Genomic DNA, 21,324 nt, shown 5'->3' with positions numbered 1-21,324 from the left:
CATTCTTTACATTTGTAAGGTTTCTCTCCAGTATGGATTCTGTGATGACTAATAAGGTGTGAGCGCTGGATAAAGGCCTTGCCACATTCTTCACATTTGTAAGGTTTCTCTCCATTATGAATTCTGTGATGTTCAGTGAGGCTTGACTGCTGGTTAAAGGCCTTGCCACATTCTTCACATTTGTAAGGTTTCTCTCCAGTATGGATTCGCTTATGTCTATTTACTGATGAGCAGACCTTAAAGGTTTTACCACATTCTTCGCATCTGTACGGTTTCTCTCCAGTATGCATCCCCTGATGTTGAGGTAGTGCTGAGTGCCAGTCAAAGTCCTTGCCACATTCCTTAAAAATGAAACTTTTCTCTCCAGTATGGATTGTCTTAGGTGTATTTAGTCTTGATGATTGACTAAACATGTTCCCAGGTTTTTTACATCCAACTGGGTTTTTTTCCCACATGAATTCTCTGATGGTCACCAACACTGGAGGACTGGTTAAGAGCATTCACGCATTTATTATAAGGATTCTCTCCCATATTCATACTCTTATGTATAATAAGGTTAGAGTTTTGATAGAAGACTTCCCCACATTTATTACATTCATAATGGTTTCCTGGAAAATGAGTCTTCAGATGTTTATCAACATTTGAGCTCTGCTTAAATGTTTCCTCAGATTCAATGCATTGAGCAATTCTGCCTCCACTGAAAATGCTCTGGTAATTCTGTAGGGTCGACTCCTTGGTGAAGCAGCTCTCAAATGGATCCCACTTAGCACTTTGTTCTTCATTTTTCAATTTCTGATTTTCAGAAATATTTGACTGAACAGTCAATCCAATCCTTTTGTCAGAATGGTTCAAATAATTACTTTCAGCAGGGACTAGGTAACTTTCCAGATTTTCCAAACTGTCTTTCCCTAAATATGTATGTTTGAGTACTTGATTTGAGATTTTACTTGCAGAATCACACTGGTTTTTGGAAACAGCTGACTTAAAAAGGGAGGTTTTCCAAAATGTTTTATATCGTTCACCATTTTGGACAGTGAGATTCTTATTATGGGCAGTTGTCTGAGTCTGGATATGTCCTTCATGATATCTTTGATACCCTTCACTCTTCCCATCATTGTCCCGGTCTATTATTAAGTGTAAATCCTCAATGTCACTATTTTTGTGTCTACCCATTGACACTTTTTGGAAAGAAGCTTCTATGCTCGGCTTTGGCATGAAGCTCTGGATGTCATGTGAAGATATGGCTGAAAGATATCAAATAAGAGAAAAGTAAAATCATTCCACTTACTACTCTCAGATGAATATGCTGACAACTTCTAATATACAACCTGAAAATCAGTCAGAGAACATCAGCAAGATGGCTAAGAAGGAATCATCAGGACTTCATTCCTGCATGGACACACAAACTTGCAAACATACTGACCACATAGCCTAATATACAGTTCTATAGTCTTGTCATGCTGGAGCACACATCACTTTCCTATACCTCAAAAAATCAGGAAAACTCCCATATGGGCCCCAAATTTGCAGATGGGAGGAAATTTAAACATACAACAGAAACGGACAAAATAGGAAAGAGCAAAAATAGGAAAATATCAAGAATTGGGAGAGTTGGTTTTCAGGAAAGATCAACAAAAATTAACAGACCTTTAACAAAATCAAGTAAGAATGAAAGAAGACCTGAAGCCTCGGTGGCTCAGTTGGTTAAGGATCTGCCTTCAGCTCAGGTCATGATCCCAGGGTCCTGGGATCGGGTCCCGCATGGGGCTCCCTGCTTAAGGGGGAGGCTGCTTCTCCCTCTTCCTCTGCCCCTCCCCCCTGCTTGTGCGCTCTCTCTCTCTCTCTCTCTCTCTCCAATAAATAAATAAAATCTTAAAAAAAGAAAAAGAATGAAAGAAAACCAACTAAATCCGAAGTGAAGAAGTGAAAGCAGACAGTGTAACTGATACCACAGAAATACAAATAAGCAGTGACAATGGATAATTATATACCAAGAAATAGATACCAAAAATGTGTATAAATTTCAAAGAAGATGTAAGCTACCTGGCAGACCCCATCATGAAGAAATATTTAAAAATTCACAACTGATCTACAACCACTAATTAGATTGAAAAAGTAATGTAAAAACTCCCAACAAAGAAAAGTCTTGTGCCAGATGAATTCACTGGATAATTCAGAGATTTAATGAGAAAGTACTTCAGATCCCTTCCCACATTTTTAGAGAGTGAAGAGAAGGGAAATTATCAAAACACTCTCTGTGACAACACCATTACTAGGTTATCAAAGACAAGGGAAGACACGACAAGCAGAGAAGGCTATAAACTACTACCTGCAGTCATGCAAAGTCCACAATAAAATAAAGCAAACTGAATCAAAAGCACCTTTTACCATTTTACAACATAATTAACAGGAAATTCTGCCTGGAATTTGAGGGTGTTTTAACATATGGAAAACTATAAATTTAAAACCCCACATTAACGAAGATCAAAAATGACCATCAGATTGATACAGAACAAGAGTATGAGCATACTGGACAACGTTTCATTATTAGAAATACTCAGTAAAGTATTTATACTTTATAGAAGGAAACCACCTCAACCTAATAAAGGCCATATGTGTATGAAAAGCTGAAATCTAATATATTCAATAGTAAAAGACTGTAAGCTTCTCCTGTATGATCAGAAACAAGGTGATGAAGGGACTTCACCACTTTCAGTCAACACAGTAAGGGATATTCTAGTCTGAACAAACAGGCAAGAAAAATACATAAATGGAATCCAAACTGGAAAAGAAAATGCAAATTTATCTGTTTACACATGATATGATCTATAAAAAACCCTAAGGAAACCTTATTTTTTTGGTATTTTGTTGGTCATCACTAGCATTATTTATTTCTACTAATTTTTTCAACTAGACACTCCATTTTCAATTTTTTTATGCTATAAATGCTTGAGTTAAGTTGCTTTTTTCAACTTTTTTTCTCCTCTTTTTTTTTTTTTTCCCTTAAAAGTAGGTTCCACACCTAGCATGGAGCCTAATCAGCTCACCCAGTCCTGAACCCAAGACCCTGAGATCAAGACCTAAGCTGAGATCAAGAGTCAGATGCTTAACCGACCGAGCCACCCAGGCACCCCCAACTTTGCTTCTTAACATTTTAAGACCAGGAACTAGAAAAAGAAGAAACTTAGCTGAAATTCAGTAGAGGAAGGAAATAACAAAGAAATATCAGAAATAAATAAACCACAGACTGTAATAAATAATAACATTGAAATTAATGCCCAGATTGTCCAAAAAATAATCAAAAATTTAACTATATTAACTAAGAATAAAAGAGAAGTCTCAAAACTCAAAATGAGAAATGGAAGAGAAAAAAACACAACAGATAACTACAGAAATATACAGTGTGATAACAGATTGCTATCAACAATCATATACTAACAAATCAGGTGACTTAAAAAACCCGCAGATAGGGGCGCCTGGGTGGCTCAGTTGGTTGAGCGACTGCCTTCGGCTCAGGTCATGATCCTGGAGTCCCGGGATCGAGTCCTGCGTCGGGCTCCCTGCTCAGCGGGGTGTCTGCTTCTCCCTCTGACCCTCCCCTCTCTCATGCTCTCTCTCTCTCATTCTCTCTCTCAAATAAATAAATAAATCTTTAAAAAAAAAAAAACCCGCAGATAATTCGTAAAAATACGTAAGTTACCAAGATTGAAATATGAATCTTAAACCCAAGAAATAGGAGATCTTCTCAAACCATTAGCAAGAATGAAAGTTGAATGTAGAATAAAAAAAACTCCCAGCACAGAAAAGCCCAGGACCACATACCTTCATTGGTTAATTCTATCAAACTTAAAAAAAAAAAAAAAAAAAAAAGAAATTAATGACAATCTTCATCAAAATCTTACAAATAGTGGAATGGAGGGAAAGCATTCAAAATCATTTTATGAGGCCCAGCATTACCCTGGTACCAAAGCAGGATAAACACAATACAAGAACAAAAAAGTCTAGTTTACTCCACGTAGGTTACGTGGCTTTCTGTTGATGGCCATTTGCATCAGAAATGTTTCTCCATCACAAGCATAGCTACCATCTGGCACAGCACTATTACAATACCACTCAGCATATCCCCTCTGCTGTATCCTTTATCCCCATGACCTCTTAATTCCATAACTGAAAGCCTGTACCTTCCATTCCCCTTTACCCAGTTTGCCCATCATCCCTCTCCCTTCCACTCCAGTAAGCAGCAGTTTGTTTTTTTGTTTTATAATGGGTCTGTTTCTGCTTTTTTTGTTTTTGTTTCTCACAGTGTATGACAATGTGGATAGACCTAGAAAGTATTGTGGTAATTGAGATACGTCAGGCAAAAAAGACAAATACCGTATGATTTCATCTATAGGCGCAATCTAATAAACAAATGAACAAATAAAAGCAGAAACAGACCCATAAATACCCATTTCATTTTGAATAAGGTCCATGAATAATTCCAAGAAGTATAAAAATTCCACATTCCACACATTGTATGATGGAACAAGTTTGCCTGTAACAATTTTCCACCAATGGCAGGAGACAGGACTCCCAGACTCAAGTCCAGGGATCTTATGGCTCGCGACACATCAAATAGCTTAAGCTTCTTGATCACACTAATTCCACTCGCCAGCTCCCCAGCCCCAACTGACACAGGTAGATGCTGCACATGCAGTGGGTTTGTGTCCTATCTGTGAGACCCTGAGCACAGCAAACTCCAGTATCTTTTTTTTTTTTTTTTTTTAAGATTTTATTTATTTCTTTGACAGAGAGAGACAGCGAGAGAGGGAACACAAGCAGGGGGAGTGGGAGAGGGAGAAGCAGGCTTCCCACTGAGCAGGGAGCCCGATGTGGGGCTCGATGTGGGGCTTGATCCCAGGACATTGGGATCATGACCTGAGCCGAAGGCAGACGCTAACGACTGAGCCACCCAGGTGCCCCCAGATATCCCCATTTTAAAAAAATATTTTATTTATTTATTTGACAGAGAGAGACAGCGAGAGAGGGAACACAAGCAGGGGGAGTGGGAGAGGGAGAAGCAGGCTTCCCGCCGAGCAGGGAGCCCGATGTGGGACTCGATCCCAGGATCCTGGGATCATGACCTGAGCCGAAGGCAGACGCTTAACGACTGAGCCACCCAGGCGCCCGAAACTCCAGTATCTTGAAGGAACATACAGGATACTTTCCTGAACTTTTGCCATAGAAGGAGACATCTTTGTTTTCCTCTACAGTAAACAAATCTGTCCTCTACCCAAGGGCAAGGTATTATCACTATATTCCAAAGCTTTTTAATACACGCACATCAGAGGAAAGACAACTAAGAATAAAAACTTTCAATACCTCTATCCTTAACACACGGAGAAACTTAAAACCATACAATTCTCCCCCAACAATATCCACCACTCAGTTTGACCCCAGCTTGGCTCCTGCCTGATCTTCCCATATGTACACCATCTCATCAAACTCTAATTAATCTGACACAAGATCTGGGATAAAATCTACTCAATTTGGGTCACCTGGGTAGCTCAGTCGGTTAAGTGTCTGACTCTTGATTTTGGCTCATGTCATGATCTCAGGGTCATAGGGTCAGGTCCTTCAACAGACTCCGTGCTCAGTGCGCATCATGAAGTCTGCTTGAGATTCTCTCCCTCTCCCCATCCCACCCAGCCCCTCCCCCGTCACGTGCTCACGCTCTCTCTGTAAAATAAATGAAAACTTTAAAAATTTTAAAAATCAGTTTACATCAGGAAACATTTTTCAAGACTATAATTGGCAAGATACAATGCAGAAGAATTGGGTGAGCTATAGCATTCACTTCTGCACTGTCCCTGTGGGTCCAGGTAAACAAATCCCGGTACTCATGGTGGTCTACATTAAATTTCTGTAATGAACTTCCTAAGGGAGATGTATGAAGAACACCTCAACTGTGTGAAAGCATACAATTTACACGTATCTGATGAGAGGATTTTGTACACCTAACCAAGGCAAAGCAGGTCCTGCAAACAGCGGAATCATGGCTCATGACAATAGGTCTGAGAATTGGGAAACACATAGGAATTAGGGCAGAGGTGTTCACCACCCATCAATAGGGAATATTATAAAGAGCAACGTAGACATAAAAGATGAAGGGGAGGGATGCCTGGGTGGCTCAGTCACTTAAGCGACTGCCTTCGGCTCGGGTCATGATCTTGGGGTCCTGGGATCGAGCCCCGCATCGGGCTCCCTGCTCAGTGGGGAGCCTACTTCTCCCTCTCCCTCTGCCTGCCGCTCCCCCTGCTTGTGCTCTCTCTCTGACAAATAAATAAATAAAACCTTAAAAAAAAAAAAAAAGATGAAGGATTTTGTAAAATGCAACAGAGGTGGTCACAATGTCAAAAATACTTTTGGTGGTGGGGCGCCTGGGCGGCTCAGTCGTTGGGCGTCTGCCTTCGGCTCAGGTCATGATCCCGGGGTCCTGGGATCGAGCCCCACATCGGGCTCCCTGCTTGGCGGGAAGCCTGCTTCTCCCTCTCCCACTCCCCCTGCTTGTGTTCCCTCTCTCGCTGTGTCTCTCTCTGTCAAATAAATAAAATCTTAAAAAAAAAAAAAAAAAAACTTGGTGGCTCTTAACTTAGATGAAAATCTGGAGGAAATGTTGATCGTGTGACTACAGTTGACCTACTCTTTGTACCTGGAGTGGATGAAAATCACGGGACCGCTGGGCTTACAACAAGATTTCAAGGAATAACAACAATGCTACCTACAGCAAATGTATGATTTTGAGAAGATATCCACAACAGTATCCAAGATATGTTCTTCTTCATGATCTTTTGCTGCTCATTTGGCAGTGACACACAGACGAAAATTTAAAAGTCAATGTACCTGGAAGCTCTTACTTTAACCTCCCTCCAAACAAGAGTCCACAGGGCTAACGTTAATGGTCTTGAAGATAAAGAAGACCCACATGTACCACAATGGACACACCCCTGGCCACTGTGTAAACATGTCAAAGAAGCATTCATCCAAAATCATAGCAGGAATCTTTTCGGCCAAAAGCTGTCCCTGTGGGCGGGACCCCTTTAGAGACAATGTCTAATGACTTGAGTATACTCATGTGTTAGGCAATAAAGTCTGTAGAAAGGGTTACCCTGCCTCCAGTGAAGGAAGGAGACAGAGAATGGTAAACCAGCTATCGGTTTGCCAAGATTCTAGCTACAATCTATATAACAAGTAAATGATTGCTATTGCCAAGCTTCTGGAGGCCACTCTGCTATGGGATATAGGAATAATCACTCATCAGAGCAAAGAGGCGCATGGAAGGTTTTGACATGAAAAGTGACACTGGGGGGCACCTGGGTGGCTCAGTTGGTTAAGCGACTGCCTTTGGCTCAGGTCATGATCCTGGAGTCCCTGGATCGAGTCCCGCATCGGGCTCCCTGCTCAGCGGGGAGTCTGCTTCTCCCTCTGACCCTCCCCCCCCATCTCATTCTCTCTCTCAAATAAATAAATAAAATCTTAAAAAAGAAAAGTGACATTGGGTGTATGGTCCTGGGAGATAGCTAAACATCACTAGAGGCAGGAAAAGATGGAGACAAATCACATATGTCTGCTCCAAGATTGTGGTGCCATTAATGCACGTGAAGAAATGACTAGTTAAAGCAAATGGACTCTCTGTCTCTCATTCTCTCTCTCTCAAATAAATAAATAAATAAATAAAAGGAAAAAAATTTGTTTAAAAAAAAAAAAAGCAAATGGAAAGAAAGCACAATGTAACATTTTCGGAATACCCTTCAATTTGTTATCCACGTGGGGGAAAAAAAGAAAAAGAATAGAAAACCTCAGTCACCACACAAACTAGAGAAGATTGCTTTTTTTCTTAATTTTATTTATTTACTTGAGAGGAGAGAGAGCAAGAGAGCGGGGGCGGTGGGGAGGCAGAGGGAGAGGGAGAAGCAGACTCCCCGCTGAGCAGGGAGCCCGATGCGGGGCTCAATCCCAGGACCTGAGATCATGACCTGAGCCAAAGGCAGACGCTTAACTGACGGAGCCACCCAGATGCCCCTGAGAACATTGATTTTTAATACATTTCTGATCGATATTGTAAAGATAATTATGTTTTTAGAAAAACACAAAGGATTCTATCTCTGTGGACTTAGTATATGAGAAAATTTATTTTTTGTGTGAAAATTTCTAAAAATGGTAAAAAACACTACCCATAAAGGATAAAATGGCAAACTGGATTACATTAGGAACTTCTCTGCATCACAAGCTCGAGAGATAGAAATAGAGATACACCGATGGGGCGCCTGGGTGGCTCAGTTGGTTAAGCGACTGCCTTCGGCTCAGGTCATGATCCTGGAGTCCCAGGATCGAGTCCCGCATCGGGCTCCCTGCTCGGCAGGGGGTCTGCTTCTCCCTCTGACCCTCCCCCCTCTCATGTGCTGTTTCTCTCTCATTCTCTCTGTCTCAAATAAATAAATAAAATCTTTAAAAAAAAATAAAATAAAATAAAATAAAAATAAAAATAAAATGATGTAATCATTTGATATTCACACAATGGAATCGTATCAACCCATTCTAATGAAGGATGCACAGTAACATGGAGGAATACAGATCAATTCAGAGAGAGAATAAAGGCTAAATACAAGAGTTCCCATTGCCTGACTACATTTATATAAAGTACAAAATGAGGACAGCAATCTCTTGCCCTACACGTTAAGAGAAATTTGGGGGAAGTTACTGGGGAGCTTGAGGGGACGTTTAGAGAACAAATAATATTGTTTCTTGACCTCAATGGCTTACAGAGATGTGATCAGTCTGTGAAATTCCATGGAGCTGTTCACTTATGCTCCGTACGTGTGACTTTACTTCAAAAAATATTCAACATGGGGCACCTGTCTGGCTCAGTTTGTGGAGCAGGCAAGACTTGACCTAGGGGTTGTGAGTTCGAGCCCTGTGTTGGGGGTAGAGTTTGCTAGGATATGGGGTCTTAAAAAAAAAAAAAAAAAGATGTTGACCTCCTAATCTTAAAAATAAATAAAAATAAAATTAAAATTAAAAAAAATACTCAAAAGCAAAGAAAGAGATGTATGTGAAAAGTGTCATAAAGTACATATACTGACAAGGTGAAATTAAACGTAGGAAGGACCAGATTTTCAAAGCATGCTTTAATTTCTAGCTAAAGCAATATGGTACTGAGTAGACAATGTCCACAGAAAAAAGAAGGGACTGTAGAATTATTTTCTTAAAATGCATATAGGAAAACACAAGAAAAAAATAGGGAGGGTGTTCGGAAAAACACAGAAATGTGGTATATCCAAGCCCTAACATCTCCATTAGAGTATTTTTTTTTTTTTTTAAAGATTTCATTTATTAATTTGACAGAGAGAGACACAGCGAGAGAGGGAACACAAGCAGGGGAAGTGGGAGAGGGAGAAGCAGGCTTCCCGCTGAGCAGGGAGCCCGATGCGGGGCTCGATCCCAGGACCCCGGGATCATGACCTGAGCCGAAGGCAGACACTTAAAGACTGAGCAACCCAGGCGCCCCTCCATTAGAGTATTAAACATAAACGAAATGCTCCTGGTAACACTAAACGTTGCTTCAATATATGCCACTGGAATTTTCCTAGAGATAGAACTAAACCATGAGGATGAAATTGAAAAAAAGAAAACAAAACAATCCATGATAATCAATCAACCGGCATGGTAAAATAAATATCTTACTGAATAATCTTTAAAACTAAAGGAGTTTGGGGGCACCTGGGTGGCTCAGTCGTTAAGCGTCTGCCTTCGGCTCAGGTCATGATCCCGGGGTCCTGGGATCAAGCCCCGCATCGGGCTCCCTGCTCCGTGGGAAGCCTGCTTCTCCCTCTCCCACTCCCCCTGCTTGTGTTCCCTCTCTCGCTGTGTCTCTCTCTTTCAAATAAATAAAATCTTAAAAAAAAAAAAAACAAAAAAAACTAAGGGAGTTTGTCACTATTATTAGTAGTGTTATTTTTCAAGATCTAAATGTACATGATTTCGTCTACGGCCATACCACCCTGAACACACCCGACCGTGTCTAAATGTACATGATTTCAATAATGTATTTCATGGACTCACATATATAAACATATGCATATGTACATAGGGAAACATTTATTTTTAGCCCATGAGATGTAATAAATTTTATCACAGAGGGTTGACATCACATTTAGAATTCTTATTTTCATTTTTAAGTGTCTAACTTTCAGAAATATTTGATTGCTTGATTAATCCAATTTTATATTTGAAATGGTTTGAATGATAACTTTCAGCATGGGCTAGGTGACTTTCCATAATTAACAAATGTCCTTTCAGAAAATCTGTATGTTTAAAAAATGGATTTGGGTCCTTGCATTCAAAGACATCGTTCTGCAAACATAACTGACTTAAGGTGGGGTTCTCCCCCAATTGCTTTATATCCTTTATCTCTTCTGGCAGTAAAAATTTCATGATGGGTATTTGTCCCAGTTTGGTTATATCTATTATGACATCCTTCCTGCCCTTCACTACCCGCCCATCAACTTCCCAGTCATTCATTAAGTATAAATACTCAGAACCATTGCTTCCACATCTTCCCATAACGTTCCATGGAATGAATCTTCTTTGCTTGTCTTTACCAACAAGCTTAAGGTGTTATGGAAAGACACAACTAAAAGATTTAAAATAAGCTATCCCACTTACTGAACTCACATATATGCGTATATGTTAAAATGCTAATGTGCAAAATTAATACCCATCCTAGGACAGCAACAGAATGGAGAAATAGGAAGCATCAGGACTTTGGACCCCCATGGAGACAAAAATAGACTAAATTACCTTTTAGAATGTTCCAGAAGCCAGTTAGGAGAACACAGCACCCCCAGGCAAGTACAAAGGAAGAGCCTCATCAAAGAGACAAGGAAAGTTTGTGACACTTGTCCACAACAGTGGCTCACCTCCCCCGACACTCGATGGCAACACGGTGAGAAAACTCTTACCTCTCCTCAGGAGAGAATATATGAGTTGCCTATATGGTCATGATCTGGGTTCTTTTCAGCTGCCTATGGGACTTGCTTCTGTCATGCCTGACATGGGACACAGAGGGAATGAGAGCACTCTCTGGATGCAGTGTGCTGGCTGCTCAGACAAACGGTGAGCCTTTGTTCAAACAATGAAGAGACTCCAGAGCTGAAGACAGAGAGAGGAAGGTATCATGTGTTCTAAAGAAGTAACCCCACTTTCTTAAACTGGGAAATTACAAAAACTCAGACAAGACAAATGCCCAGAACATGCGTGGCAGGCCCCAGAATTACTATTATTTGTGTACTCCTAAAGAAAGCAAGTCCGGGCGCCTGAGGGGCTCAGTCGTTAAGCGTCTGCCTTCGGCTCAGGTCATGATCTCAGGGTCCTGGGATCGAGCCCTGCATCGGGCTCCCTGCTCCGCGGGAAGCCTGCTTCTCCCTCTGCCTCTCTCTCTCTCTGTCTCTCATGAATAAATGAATAAAATCTTAAAAAAAAAAAAAAAGAAAGCAAGTCCATAATTCTGGGCCCACAGGCTGTTTTTTAAATTCCCAAGTATCAACAGAAGTTCACAAGGCATACAAAGAAATAGAAATATGTGTTCCAATCAGAGGAATGAAATAAATCTCCAAAACTGGCCCTAAGTTAATAAGAATTATTAATTGTCAACAAACAATTAATTGCCTGACAAAGAATTCTAATAACCATCATAAAGATGCTCATGGAGGAAGAAGAGAAAACAGGTAACTAAGTGGTATCAGGAAAACTATGCATGACCAAAATGTAAACTCAGAGACAGGAAGTATAACAATAATGAACTAGAAATTGGGAGCTGGGGCGCCTGAGTGGCTCAGATGGTTAAGCGTCTGCCTTCGGCTCAGGTCATGATCCCAGGGTCCTGGGATCCAGCCCCGCATTGGGCTCCCTGTTCAACGGGGGGCCTGCTTCTCCCTCTCCCTCTGCCTCTCTCCCTGCCCGTGCTCTCTCTCTCTCTCTCTGTATCTCTGTGTCTCAAATGAATAAATAAAATCTTAAAAAAAAAAAAAAAAAGTGGGAGCTGAAGAGAACAATCACCGAATTTGAAAACACACTAAGTGGACAGCAAACGACTTGATCAAGTAGAAGAAGAATCAGACAACGTAAAGACCCCTTGTTTTAAATTCTATGTTGAGAGGAGCAAAGAAATATGTGGGAAAGGAAGGATTCTAAGGGGCTGTTGGGACACCAACAAGTGGTCAAATATGTACACTAAGGGGACCCCATAAGGAGAGAGTGACATATGGGGAACAAAGACACAAATTCATGCTCTGGTAAATTCTAAATAGGCTAAATCAAGACATGAACACAGTGATACGTTAAAATTAACTTATCAAAAATCACAGGTGTGGGGCACCAGGTCAGCTCAGTCGGTTAAGCGCCTGCCTTCGGCTCAGGTCATGATCCCAGGGTCCTGGAATCGAGTCCCACGGGGCAGGGATCCTGCTTCTCGCTCTGCCTGCCCCCCCCCTCATGAATAAATAAAGAAAATCTTAAAAAAGAAAATATGGGGATTTTACTAATTATCTACCTCACTTCTTATAAAGCACATGCCCATGTCTTATCAGAAATTTTGATCTAAAACATGAGAGGAATCTCTCATGTAACTAATAAGAAAGTGAAAACAACACATGACAAAGTCAAAAGAATACAAAATTATAAAATGATCCAATTACTAAGAAATAAGGCAACAACTGAGAATTTAATATAGGATGTGAGTTCTAAGGTTCTAAGATCTAAATGTTCTAGTTCCCCTGTGGCATTAATTCAGGTAGGAATTCTAGGATACAAATAGATGCATTACATTATTTCACCACTGAGGAATGGAAAACACAGTGATAATTTCTAATTTCAGTTCATAGACAAAAAATTAACTTTTGAAGTGAAATAAAGGATTAGATTTTCTTATTTTAGGGAAGTGCTTTATCATCTGATAAATTAGTCTCAATTTTGTACAATTAAAATTAAACCTTCCATAACATTGGAAAGCATAAAACAGAAAACATGGGATGTCTGTCATCAGTGTTCCTGGGATTTCTACACCAAACCCCAATATGCCTACAACCACCCTGACATTCTTCACACGAGGCAAACAGAACTTACGAAGGGCTTAACACTAAGGTCCTCAGAAATAGGGAGATTTTCCCAGGGCCCTCACAGCTATGCAGACGTTCTTAGACAATGGAGGCCCTCCCACTCCCAGGAGAGTCCCCTGGCCCTCCCTGTGGATGTGATGGACCATCACTGGAGCTGAAGGAGAATCCTTAAGAGAATGTAAGAGCTTGATAATGTTGGATAGCAGGTATCTCTTGGTGAGAGGGAGAAAAACAGGTTTCTCAAGATTTCCATTCAAGGAGAGCTACTCAAACCACATTTTAAGGTCATTGTCCTCCTTCACATTTGGACCTCACCTCTGTCATCTGCTTCATTCATTCCCACCTACCTCGGTGGATGGCTACTGTCTTCTTTCTCTTCACATCCCAAGGCTCCTTCTTTTGCTCCAAAAAGATGACCAGGTCTGGCTTTGACACAATGAGACCTGGTTATTAGAAAAAAAGGAATGAATAGGAGTACTGCTGGAGATTTTCAATCCAGTATCGTGCTCAATACAGAAGACAGGACATTTGTAGCATCTAAAAATGACTTCCCAAATGCTCTTGATCAACAGCCCCTTTAGAAGACACAGGAGAGATTTCCAGTGTTCACATCGTGACCTCCACCTCCAAGTACTAGACAGTAGTGAGTGGAAATTGGAGAAGATGATGTAGGCAGTACCATTTTTTGCCACTCATCTACAGAAATGATGACGTTCCCTTAAGGAAGGAGACGCTAACGCTGAAAAGGAAGCATCAGGAAGATTTTTCTCTACATCTACAAACCCCTACTTATTTCCCTTATTGCCTGGATCTGAATTCCCAACATTCAAAGAGGAATCTTCTAATACACAGTCTTCAAAGGAAGGAACAAAACCCTGAGTGTGGTTTGGGAAATCTGGAAGGAGTCATCCTCACCCAGGAAGAGGAGGTGTCCGTAGTTCTCTAACATCACATCCCTGTACAATTCCCGCTGAGTGTGGTTCAGGCATCCCCACTCCTCCTGGGAGAATTCGATGGCCACATCCCTGAATGTCAGCAGTGCCTGCAATAAATACCACAGTGACCAAGTGGCCATTGGTAGAGTTCACAATGGTCCCTAAGATGAAAGAACAAGTTAATGTCACCAGCTAGACCCACGACCTGACCTGACCTTCCCTGCTTACCTGCTAGGACCCTCCGACCTTTGTCCCACATTTTACTTAACCTCGTTTCCATCTTATCTTTTCCTTTATTCAAATGTGTGCAGAGCATACTTCCAGGGAAAGAGAAACTACCCAACAAAGGGTACTGACTGCTCTGAGGAAGAGCTTGGGCTGGCCCAGTTTGAGCTTAATCCCCATGACCCCTAAGCAGATGGACCACGGGGTAACCCATGGAGTCATCTACAGTTCCTTTTATCTCATTGTAATATTAAAATCTCCACCCGAGGAAGAGCACAAAGCTCATTTACATAACATACGAAGCATGTAGTGAAGTGTTTTTTCTTTTTTTTTTTTTTTAAAGATTTTATTTATTGGGGCGCCTGGGTGGGTCAGTCGCTAAACATCTGCCTTCGGCTCAGGTCATGATCCCGGAGTCCTGGGATCGAGCCCCACATCGGGCTCCCTGCTCGGTGGGAAGCCTGCTTCTCCCTCTCCCACTCCCCCTGCTTCTGTTCCCTCTCTCACTGTGTCTCTGGTCAAATAAATAAAAAATCTTTAAAAAAAAAAAAAATCCACCCTAACCCCAAATAATAGGAAATCATTCCCCCTTGCACTGTGTCTGCTTTGGAAGTTATTCCCTGGGATCTCCTTATATGCTGCAAATCAAGTTTTGTTGATTGTTGTTGTTTCTGTGATTCCCCAAGGAGTGAACTCCTTTTAGCTGAGTTGTATTAGAACTGGTTCTGGCTTAGGAGAGTTTCCTCCTTGATGCATTAAGATAATTTTTAACACACCGGGGCGCCTGGGTGGCTCAGTCATTAAGCGTCTGCCTTCGGCTCAGGTCATGATCCCGGGGTCCTGGGATCGAGTCCCACATCGGGCTCCCTGCTTGGTGGGAAGCCTGCTTCTCCCTCTCCCACTCCCCCTGCTTGTGTTCCTGCTCTCGCTGTCTGTTAAATAAATAAATAAAATCTTTTTTTTATTACATCTTTTTTTTTTTTTAAAGATTTTATTTATTTTTTTGACAGAGAGACATAGCGAGAGCAGGAACACAAGCAGGGGGAGTGGGAGAGGGAGAAGCAGGCCTCCCGCTGAGCCGGGAGCCCGATGTGGGACTCGATCCCAGGACTCTGGGATCATGACCTGAGCCGAAGGCAGACGCTTAAAGACTGAGCCACCCAGGCACCCTAAATAAAATCTTTAAAAAAAAAAAAAAAGAATTTTTAACACGTAATATGCTCTAATGTGTTCTCTACGTTTAAGGTAAGTGGATGGCATATGATCCAGAAAACTGTTATAAATACTGTATATTTATCCAAGATAATTTGTAAAATGAAGGCGTCAACAGAGGCATAACAAATTATTGAGTACTGTATTTATATTATACATTATAGGTTGTCTTTTTCTTTTTAAAAATTTTATTTATTTGAGAGACAGAGAGCGCGAGTGCAAGCAGGGTGGGAGTGGGAGAGGGAGAAGCAGACTCCACGCTGAGTGGGGAGCCCGACGCGGGACTCGATCTCAGGACCCTGGAGATCATGACCTGAGCCAAAGGCAGACATTGAACCAACTGGGCTACCCAGGCACCCCCGGTTGTGTCTACTTCTTAGGTGGAATGTTTTAGTGGGTTACAAATGTACTGATCAAATTCTAAAGTGAATGAGAATTTCACAACAGCGCATTGGAGATCTTGTTAAAACGCAGATTCTGTTCAGGAGTCCTGAGGTTAAATGGGAATCTGTATTTCTAATAAGGCAGTAGCCTATGGGTAAACATTTTTGAATAACAAAGAAGGTAGAACTCCAAGGCAAGAATTCTTGGAAGCCTTGGAACTGAATGGGTTTTATAACAATTACAGGTTCTTTTTTTTTTTTTATAAAGATTTTATTTATTTATTTGACAGAGATACACAGCGAGAGAGGGAACACAAGCAGGGGGAGCGGGAGAAGGAGAAGAAGGCTTCCCGCCAAGCAGGAAGCCCGACGTCCCACTCGATCCCAGGACCTGGGGTCATGACCCTGAGCCAAAGGCAGATGCTTAACGACTGGGCCGCCCAGGCGCCCTAACAATTACAGGTTCTACTGGAATGGTAAGAAAGCCAACAACAATCCTTTCTCAGCATTTCCTCCTTACGAGGGAGCATCTAACAGTTTTTCATAAATTCATAGAAAATATAATATTACTCTAAGAGAGCAAACACATTGTTCTTCTATTATTATGAGAAGATTTTGTCACACATCTAGTAACACAGAAGGGATCAGGTTTTCACACTGGTTGTCTGACCTAGAGTCGATCTAAAATGACACACAGGTCAATATACAGAAAGGACTCTAAAGCATATTCATAGCAGGTGTCAAACCTGAGAAGAATGAGGACAAGAAGGGATCCACACAACACTCATGTACCTTTTTACATTTCATGCACACATCCATACATTCAGAAAGTAGATATATACACATGAAAAGTTACAGAGTACAGAACTGTCACGGTGACTAAAGAAACATTTCAAAGACATGACACTTATAAAGCTCTTTCTGGATAATGATGCTTCTGTCTTTTATTCACTCTCTCAACACAAACACATTGAATGATATAAATAAAAGAGGAATTATTTCTAAGTCGACTATGATGAGGGCTAGAAGCAGAAGAAGGTTCACTGTTAAGCCAGAACGCCGACTAGAGCCCGCATACTTCTAGTAAGGATCAAATAAAGGCTGGTAGCTACGTTCTTTTTTTTTTTTTTTATTAAAGATTTTATTTATTTGAGAGAGAGAGAATGAGAGAGAATACATGAGAGGGGACAGGGTCAGAGGGCGAAGCAGACTCCCTACCAAGCAGGGAGCCCGATGCGGGACTCGATCCAGGGACTCCAGGATCATGACCTGAGCCAAAGGCAGTCGCTTAACCAACTGAGCCACCCAGGCGCCCCTGGTAGCTACGTTCTTAAAGGGTCTTTTGACTGCCTGTACCTCTCACCGACAGTATCGAACTGAATAAGCACCAGAGAAATCTTGCAAAAGTAATTTTACAAGTAGAAATTCAAAGAAACACTTATGATCTAATACTCCCTGCATGTCCCCGGCCCCTTGCACACACTGCATGTAACTACCAGCTTCCAGCAGGCTGAAGTGCATCTTTTTCTGCCCACAGGTCCTGTCCCCATGCTTCTTAAATAAAATTACTAACTGGTGCCTTTAAAGGTATCAAGATTTCCTTCTTGACTGTTGTGCTCAGTAACCGCACAACATAGTGTTTCACTGAAAACTTTCGTTTCAATCGTTTGTGCGCTGTATTATTTCAGGATTTTAAGACACTCAAACTTATGTTAATTATGTGATTCTTGTTTTCTTTTTCTGAAGATACAAAGAAGTAAAGAGTATATTTGTGGGGCGCCTGGGTGGCTCAGTCGTTAAGCGTCTGCCTTCAGCTCAGGTCATGATCCCAGGGTCCTGCGATCGAGCCCCGCATCTGGCTCCCTGCTCAGCGGGAGGCCTGCTTCTCCCTCTCCCTCTGCCTGCCACACCCCCTGCTTGGGCTCACTCTCTCTGTATGTCAAATAAATAAAATCTTTAAATAAAAAAAAAAAAGAAGAAGAGTATGTTTGTGACATGAGTGTGGAGCAAAATAAAAAACCTATGGGATAGAGGTCTGGCTGATTTAGAACCTCCAGTCCCAGAGGTCACTCTCTCTAGTACACAAAGGTGAGAGTCTTCATTGTCCACTGAAAACTGATGTGATGTGGGCCAGGAGCCCAAGGTCAAGAAAAGAATTATTGAGATATCGTCAGTGCAAAATCTGTTTTTTTGTTGTTTAAGAAGGCTCTACGCCTGAGCGCCTGGGTGGCTCAGTTGGTTAAGCGACTGCCTTCGGCTCAGGTCATGATCCTGGAGTCCCTGGATCGAGTCCCTGGATCGAGTCCCGCATCGGGCTCCCTGCTCCGCGGGGAGTCTGCTTCTCCCTCTGACCCTCCCCCCTCTCATGTGCTCTCTCTCATTCTCTCTCTCTAAGTAAATAAAATCTTTAAAAAAAAAAAAAAAAAGAAGGCTCTATGCCCAGGGTGGATCCCAACGTGAAGAAGCTGGAACTCAAGACCCTGAGATCAAGAGCTAAGCTGAGATCAAGACTCGACTTAACCCAATGAGCCACTAAGATGTCCCGCAAAAACATGTTTTTAGTAAAGCTTAGGGACAGGGCCCGTGGGCAGAAAGAGCTGCAGTGTGATTGTGAGGAGCTACTGCCTGTACAGTTTTAAGTTAGTGAGGGGACAGAGGAAATTTGAAAAGGGATTTTCATAAGGTCTGGCTTTTGTCAGGCTAAGGTTGCTTTCTGTCTCTAGCTGCAAGTAGTAAGGAAATTTCACTTTATCCACATTTCTTTTGCCTTTGTTCTCCTCAGCAGAAACTACAAGTGAACAGAAACTCAGAAGTCTCTGGTTTAAATGGGATGGTTTCTGCACATCGCTCGGTAAACCCATCTAAGATCCTTACAAATGATAAGGGGGGGGGATATGAACAATACAGGGGAGAAATCTGGCAGAGAGCCCCAAGCCAATAAAAGGTAACATTAGCTGTAAGGAAACAAATTGTTATCAGGGCCTAATGATGTGGGAAAGAAAGGAGTAAAATTATTACATTTCCTTACTACCTACAGCCCACTGACAAGTCCTTGAAACAGGCAGGGTGACATTCCTCTAGGGACTCAACTGCCTGGATGGTGATACTTGGCTACGGGCAAAAGGCAATCTTAGCCCAACCCCCAAGACGCTGTGAGCCTACTTTAACATATAAAAATTGCTTTGGGGGGCGCCTGGGTGGCTCAGTCGTTAAGCGTCTGCCTTGGGCTCAGGTCATGATCCCAGGGTCCTGGGATCGAGCCCCGCATCGGGTTCCCTGCTCAGCAGGAAGCCTGCTTGTCCCTCTCCCACTCCCCCTGCTTGTGTTCCCTCTCTCAATGCGTCTCTCTCCGTCAAAAGATAAATAAAATCTTAAAAAAAAAAAACTTTAAAAATTGCTTTGGAAACTTTATCTCTAACCGCCCCCCTGATACCTGTTGGCACTCATTCCCCAAGCATATGACCCACTGATATCCATCGGAAGGGTCTCATGACTTAGGTTTTATTAGACAGTAATAAACGACGTTTTCCTAACAACAGCCAGCCCCCTCAAGGTCCTGGAAACCTTGCTTCCAAAATTCCTTAGGGACCAATGCTATCCCTATCCCCCTCCCAACTTGAAAGTATATAATGGGCCACTCCTCATGACCCCGGGGCAGCTCTCTCTGCCCACAGGTCCTGTCCCCGTGCTGTAATAAAACCACCTTTTTGCACCAAAGATGGGTCAACTTGGCCATTGGCTTCGAACCGTAGTGTCTTTCCTACATCACCCAAGGCACACTGAAGGGACTATTATTACTGCTGTGTTCTCCTGGCCCCCAAACAGTTTATCAGAATATAAATCGAATTATGAGAGAACAGTTGATTTATGCAAACTCGGATCACGTATAGTTTCCATGTCCTGTAATATCTAGTATTTTTTAAATAGAATATCTTTTTTCACATTCTAAAGAGGAAGAGTCACCCTTTTTCCAGAACATTCAGAGTTGGTCTGGTCCTCATATTCATCCTGGGTATTTGTGCATTCTTAATCCTGGTCTACACAGAGCTGATAAACCAGTTCGGGCCTAAATGGGAATTGGCTTCCTTCACTGATATCCCAGGACCAGACCCCATCAGCAATAGGCATCTTGGACTCGACACTTTCCCCTGGGCAACTATCACCAAGGGAGCATTTTTCGTACTTGCAGGACTTCAAACTGACAACTGATGGGGCCCCTGGGTGGCTCAGTGGCTTAAGCCTCTGCCTTCAAGCTGGGGTCATGATCCTGGTCATGGTACCGGGATCCAGCCCAGCATCTGGCTCCCTGCTCAGCGAGAAGTAGGCTTCTCCCTCTCCCTCCGCCCCTACCCCTCCGGCTTGTCTCTCAAATAAAATCTTTAAAAACAAACAGGTGCGAAAAGAGTGGGGGTAGGGACGCGGGCCAGGCAGGGACTGGGCCTGGGAGTGCTTGGGTTGAAGCGGGTGGGGAGAGTGGAAGGTTCAAAGGGAGACTGGGGAGGATGGGGCAGGAGGGCCAAGGTGGGCGGCTGTGGAGCTGAGACCCCAGATGCGGGCGGCCTGCCCTCTACCGGCTCCACCGCGGTCCTTTGTTCCTTCCTAGGCGACGTCCCGCTTTCCCCGGGGAGCCGATGGGCCCGCGGAGGTCGACGAGCACGGCCCAGAGCCCGGGGCCTCGCCTTCCCGCCGCCGCCGCCCCCGCCGCCCCCACCCCCGCCCGGCAGCCGAGAGCAGAGGCCGCGCTACCCGCCGCGCGGGCGGGGCGAGTACCTGATGCACTGAGACCGCAGCCGGCGCGGCCTGGGGTGCACGGGGTGCGGGGGCGCGCTGGCCACGCTCAAGGTCAGCACCATCCAGCGGCACATCGTGCAGGTGCATCCCTTCTCCACGCGCCCGAGGAGCGCCAGACCATCCTGGAGGCCTACGAGGCGGCGGCGCTGCGCAGCGACGGCCAGGAGGGCTTCCGGCCGCGGGCCCTGGCGCCGCAGAGGCTTCGCGGGGCGGGCGGGCGGGCGGGGAGGCTCCGCCCCCTGCTCGCCGGTCCGGCCGGCCCTCCGGGGCCGACACCTTGCTTCTCGCGGCGCTGCGGCCGCCGCTGGCCCCGGCTGGCCCGGCCGGGCGGAGACAGGAATGGGGCGGGGCCGCCGGCTTCCGCTCGGCGCCCGGAGCCCCCCGGCGCCCCCCGGCGCCCCCCGGCCTGGTCGGTGCCCTGCGGGAAGCGCGCGCTCCCCTCTCGGCTCTGCAGCCCTGGCCGTCCCCGCGCCGGGCCCCACGTTTCCCGAGAGGTCACCAAGCGCGTGCACGGAGGGCTGCCAGCCCCAGGCCTCGCGAGGCCGGGGGGGGGGGGGGGGGGGGGCCGGGGGCCCGGCCGGGGCCCCCGGGGGCGGGGGGGGGGGGGGGGGGGCCCCGCGCCCC

General features: G+C 43.8%; 2 protein-coding genes across 2 annotated transcripts in view; both read right to left on the bottom strand.

Annotated features, from left to right (window-relative positions):
* LOC123323173 (zinc finger protein 678-like) overlaps positions 1-422 on the bottom strand; it is a 1,508-nt gene extending 1,086 nt beyond the window's left edge. The window contains 1 exon segment of the mRNA XM_044922005.1: positions 1-422. This exon segment is cut by the window's left edge and continues 781 nt beyond it. Coding sequence (XP_044777940.1) covers positions 1-413 — 413 coding nt within the window. The 5' untranslated portion in view covers positions 414-422.
* Positions 423-13,487: 13,065 nt separating this feature from the next.
* LOC123326866 (putative protein ZNF720) lies at positions 13,488-20,828 on the bottom strand. Its single transcript, XM_044922020.1, has 3 exons — positions 20,680-20,828; positions 14,070-14,196; positions 13,488-13,597 (listed from the first exon to the last, which is right to left on the bottom strand). The coding sequence occupies exons 1-3, from the start codon at positions 20,785-20,787 to the stop codon at positions 13,488-13,490; spliced, it is 345 nt and encodes a 114-aa protein (XP_044777955.1). The 5' UTR covers positions 20,788-20,828.
* Positions 20,829-21,324: the final 496 nt, after the last annotated feature.

Source organism: Neomonachus schauinslandi, chromosome 16 (assembly GCF_002201575.2).
Source record: "Neomonachus schauinslandi chromosome 16, ASM220157v2, whole genome shotgun sequence".
Classification (NCBI taxonomy): domain Eukaryota; kingdom Metazoa; phylum Chordata; class Mammalia; order Carnivora; family Phocidae; genus Neomonachus; species Neomonachus schauinslandi.
The sequence above is the reverse complement of the archived record's forward strand: the minus strand, read 5'-3'. Positions and strand labels throughout refer to the sequence as shown.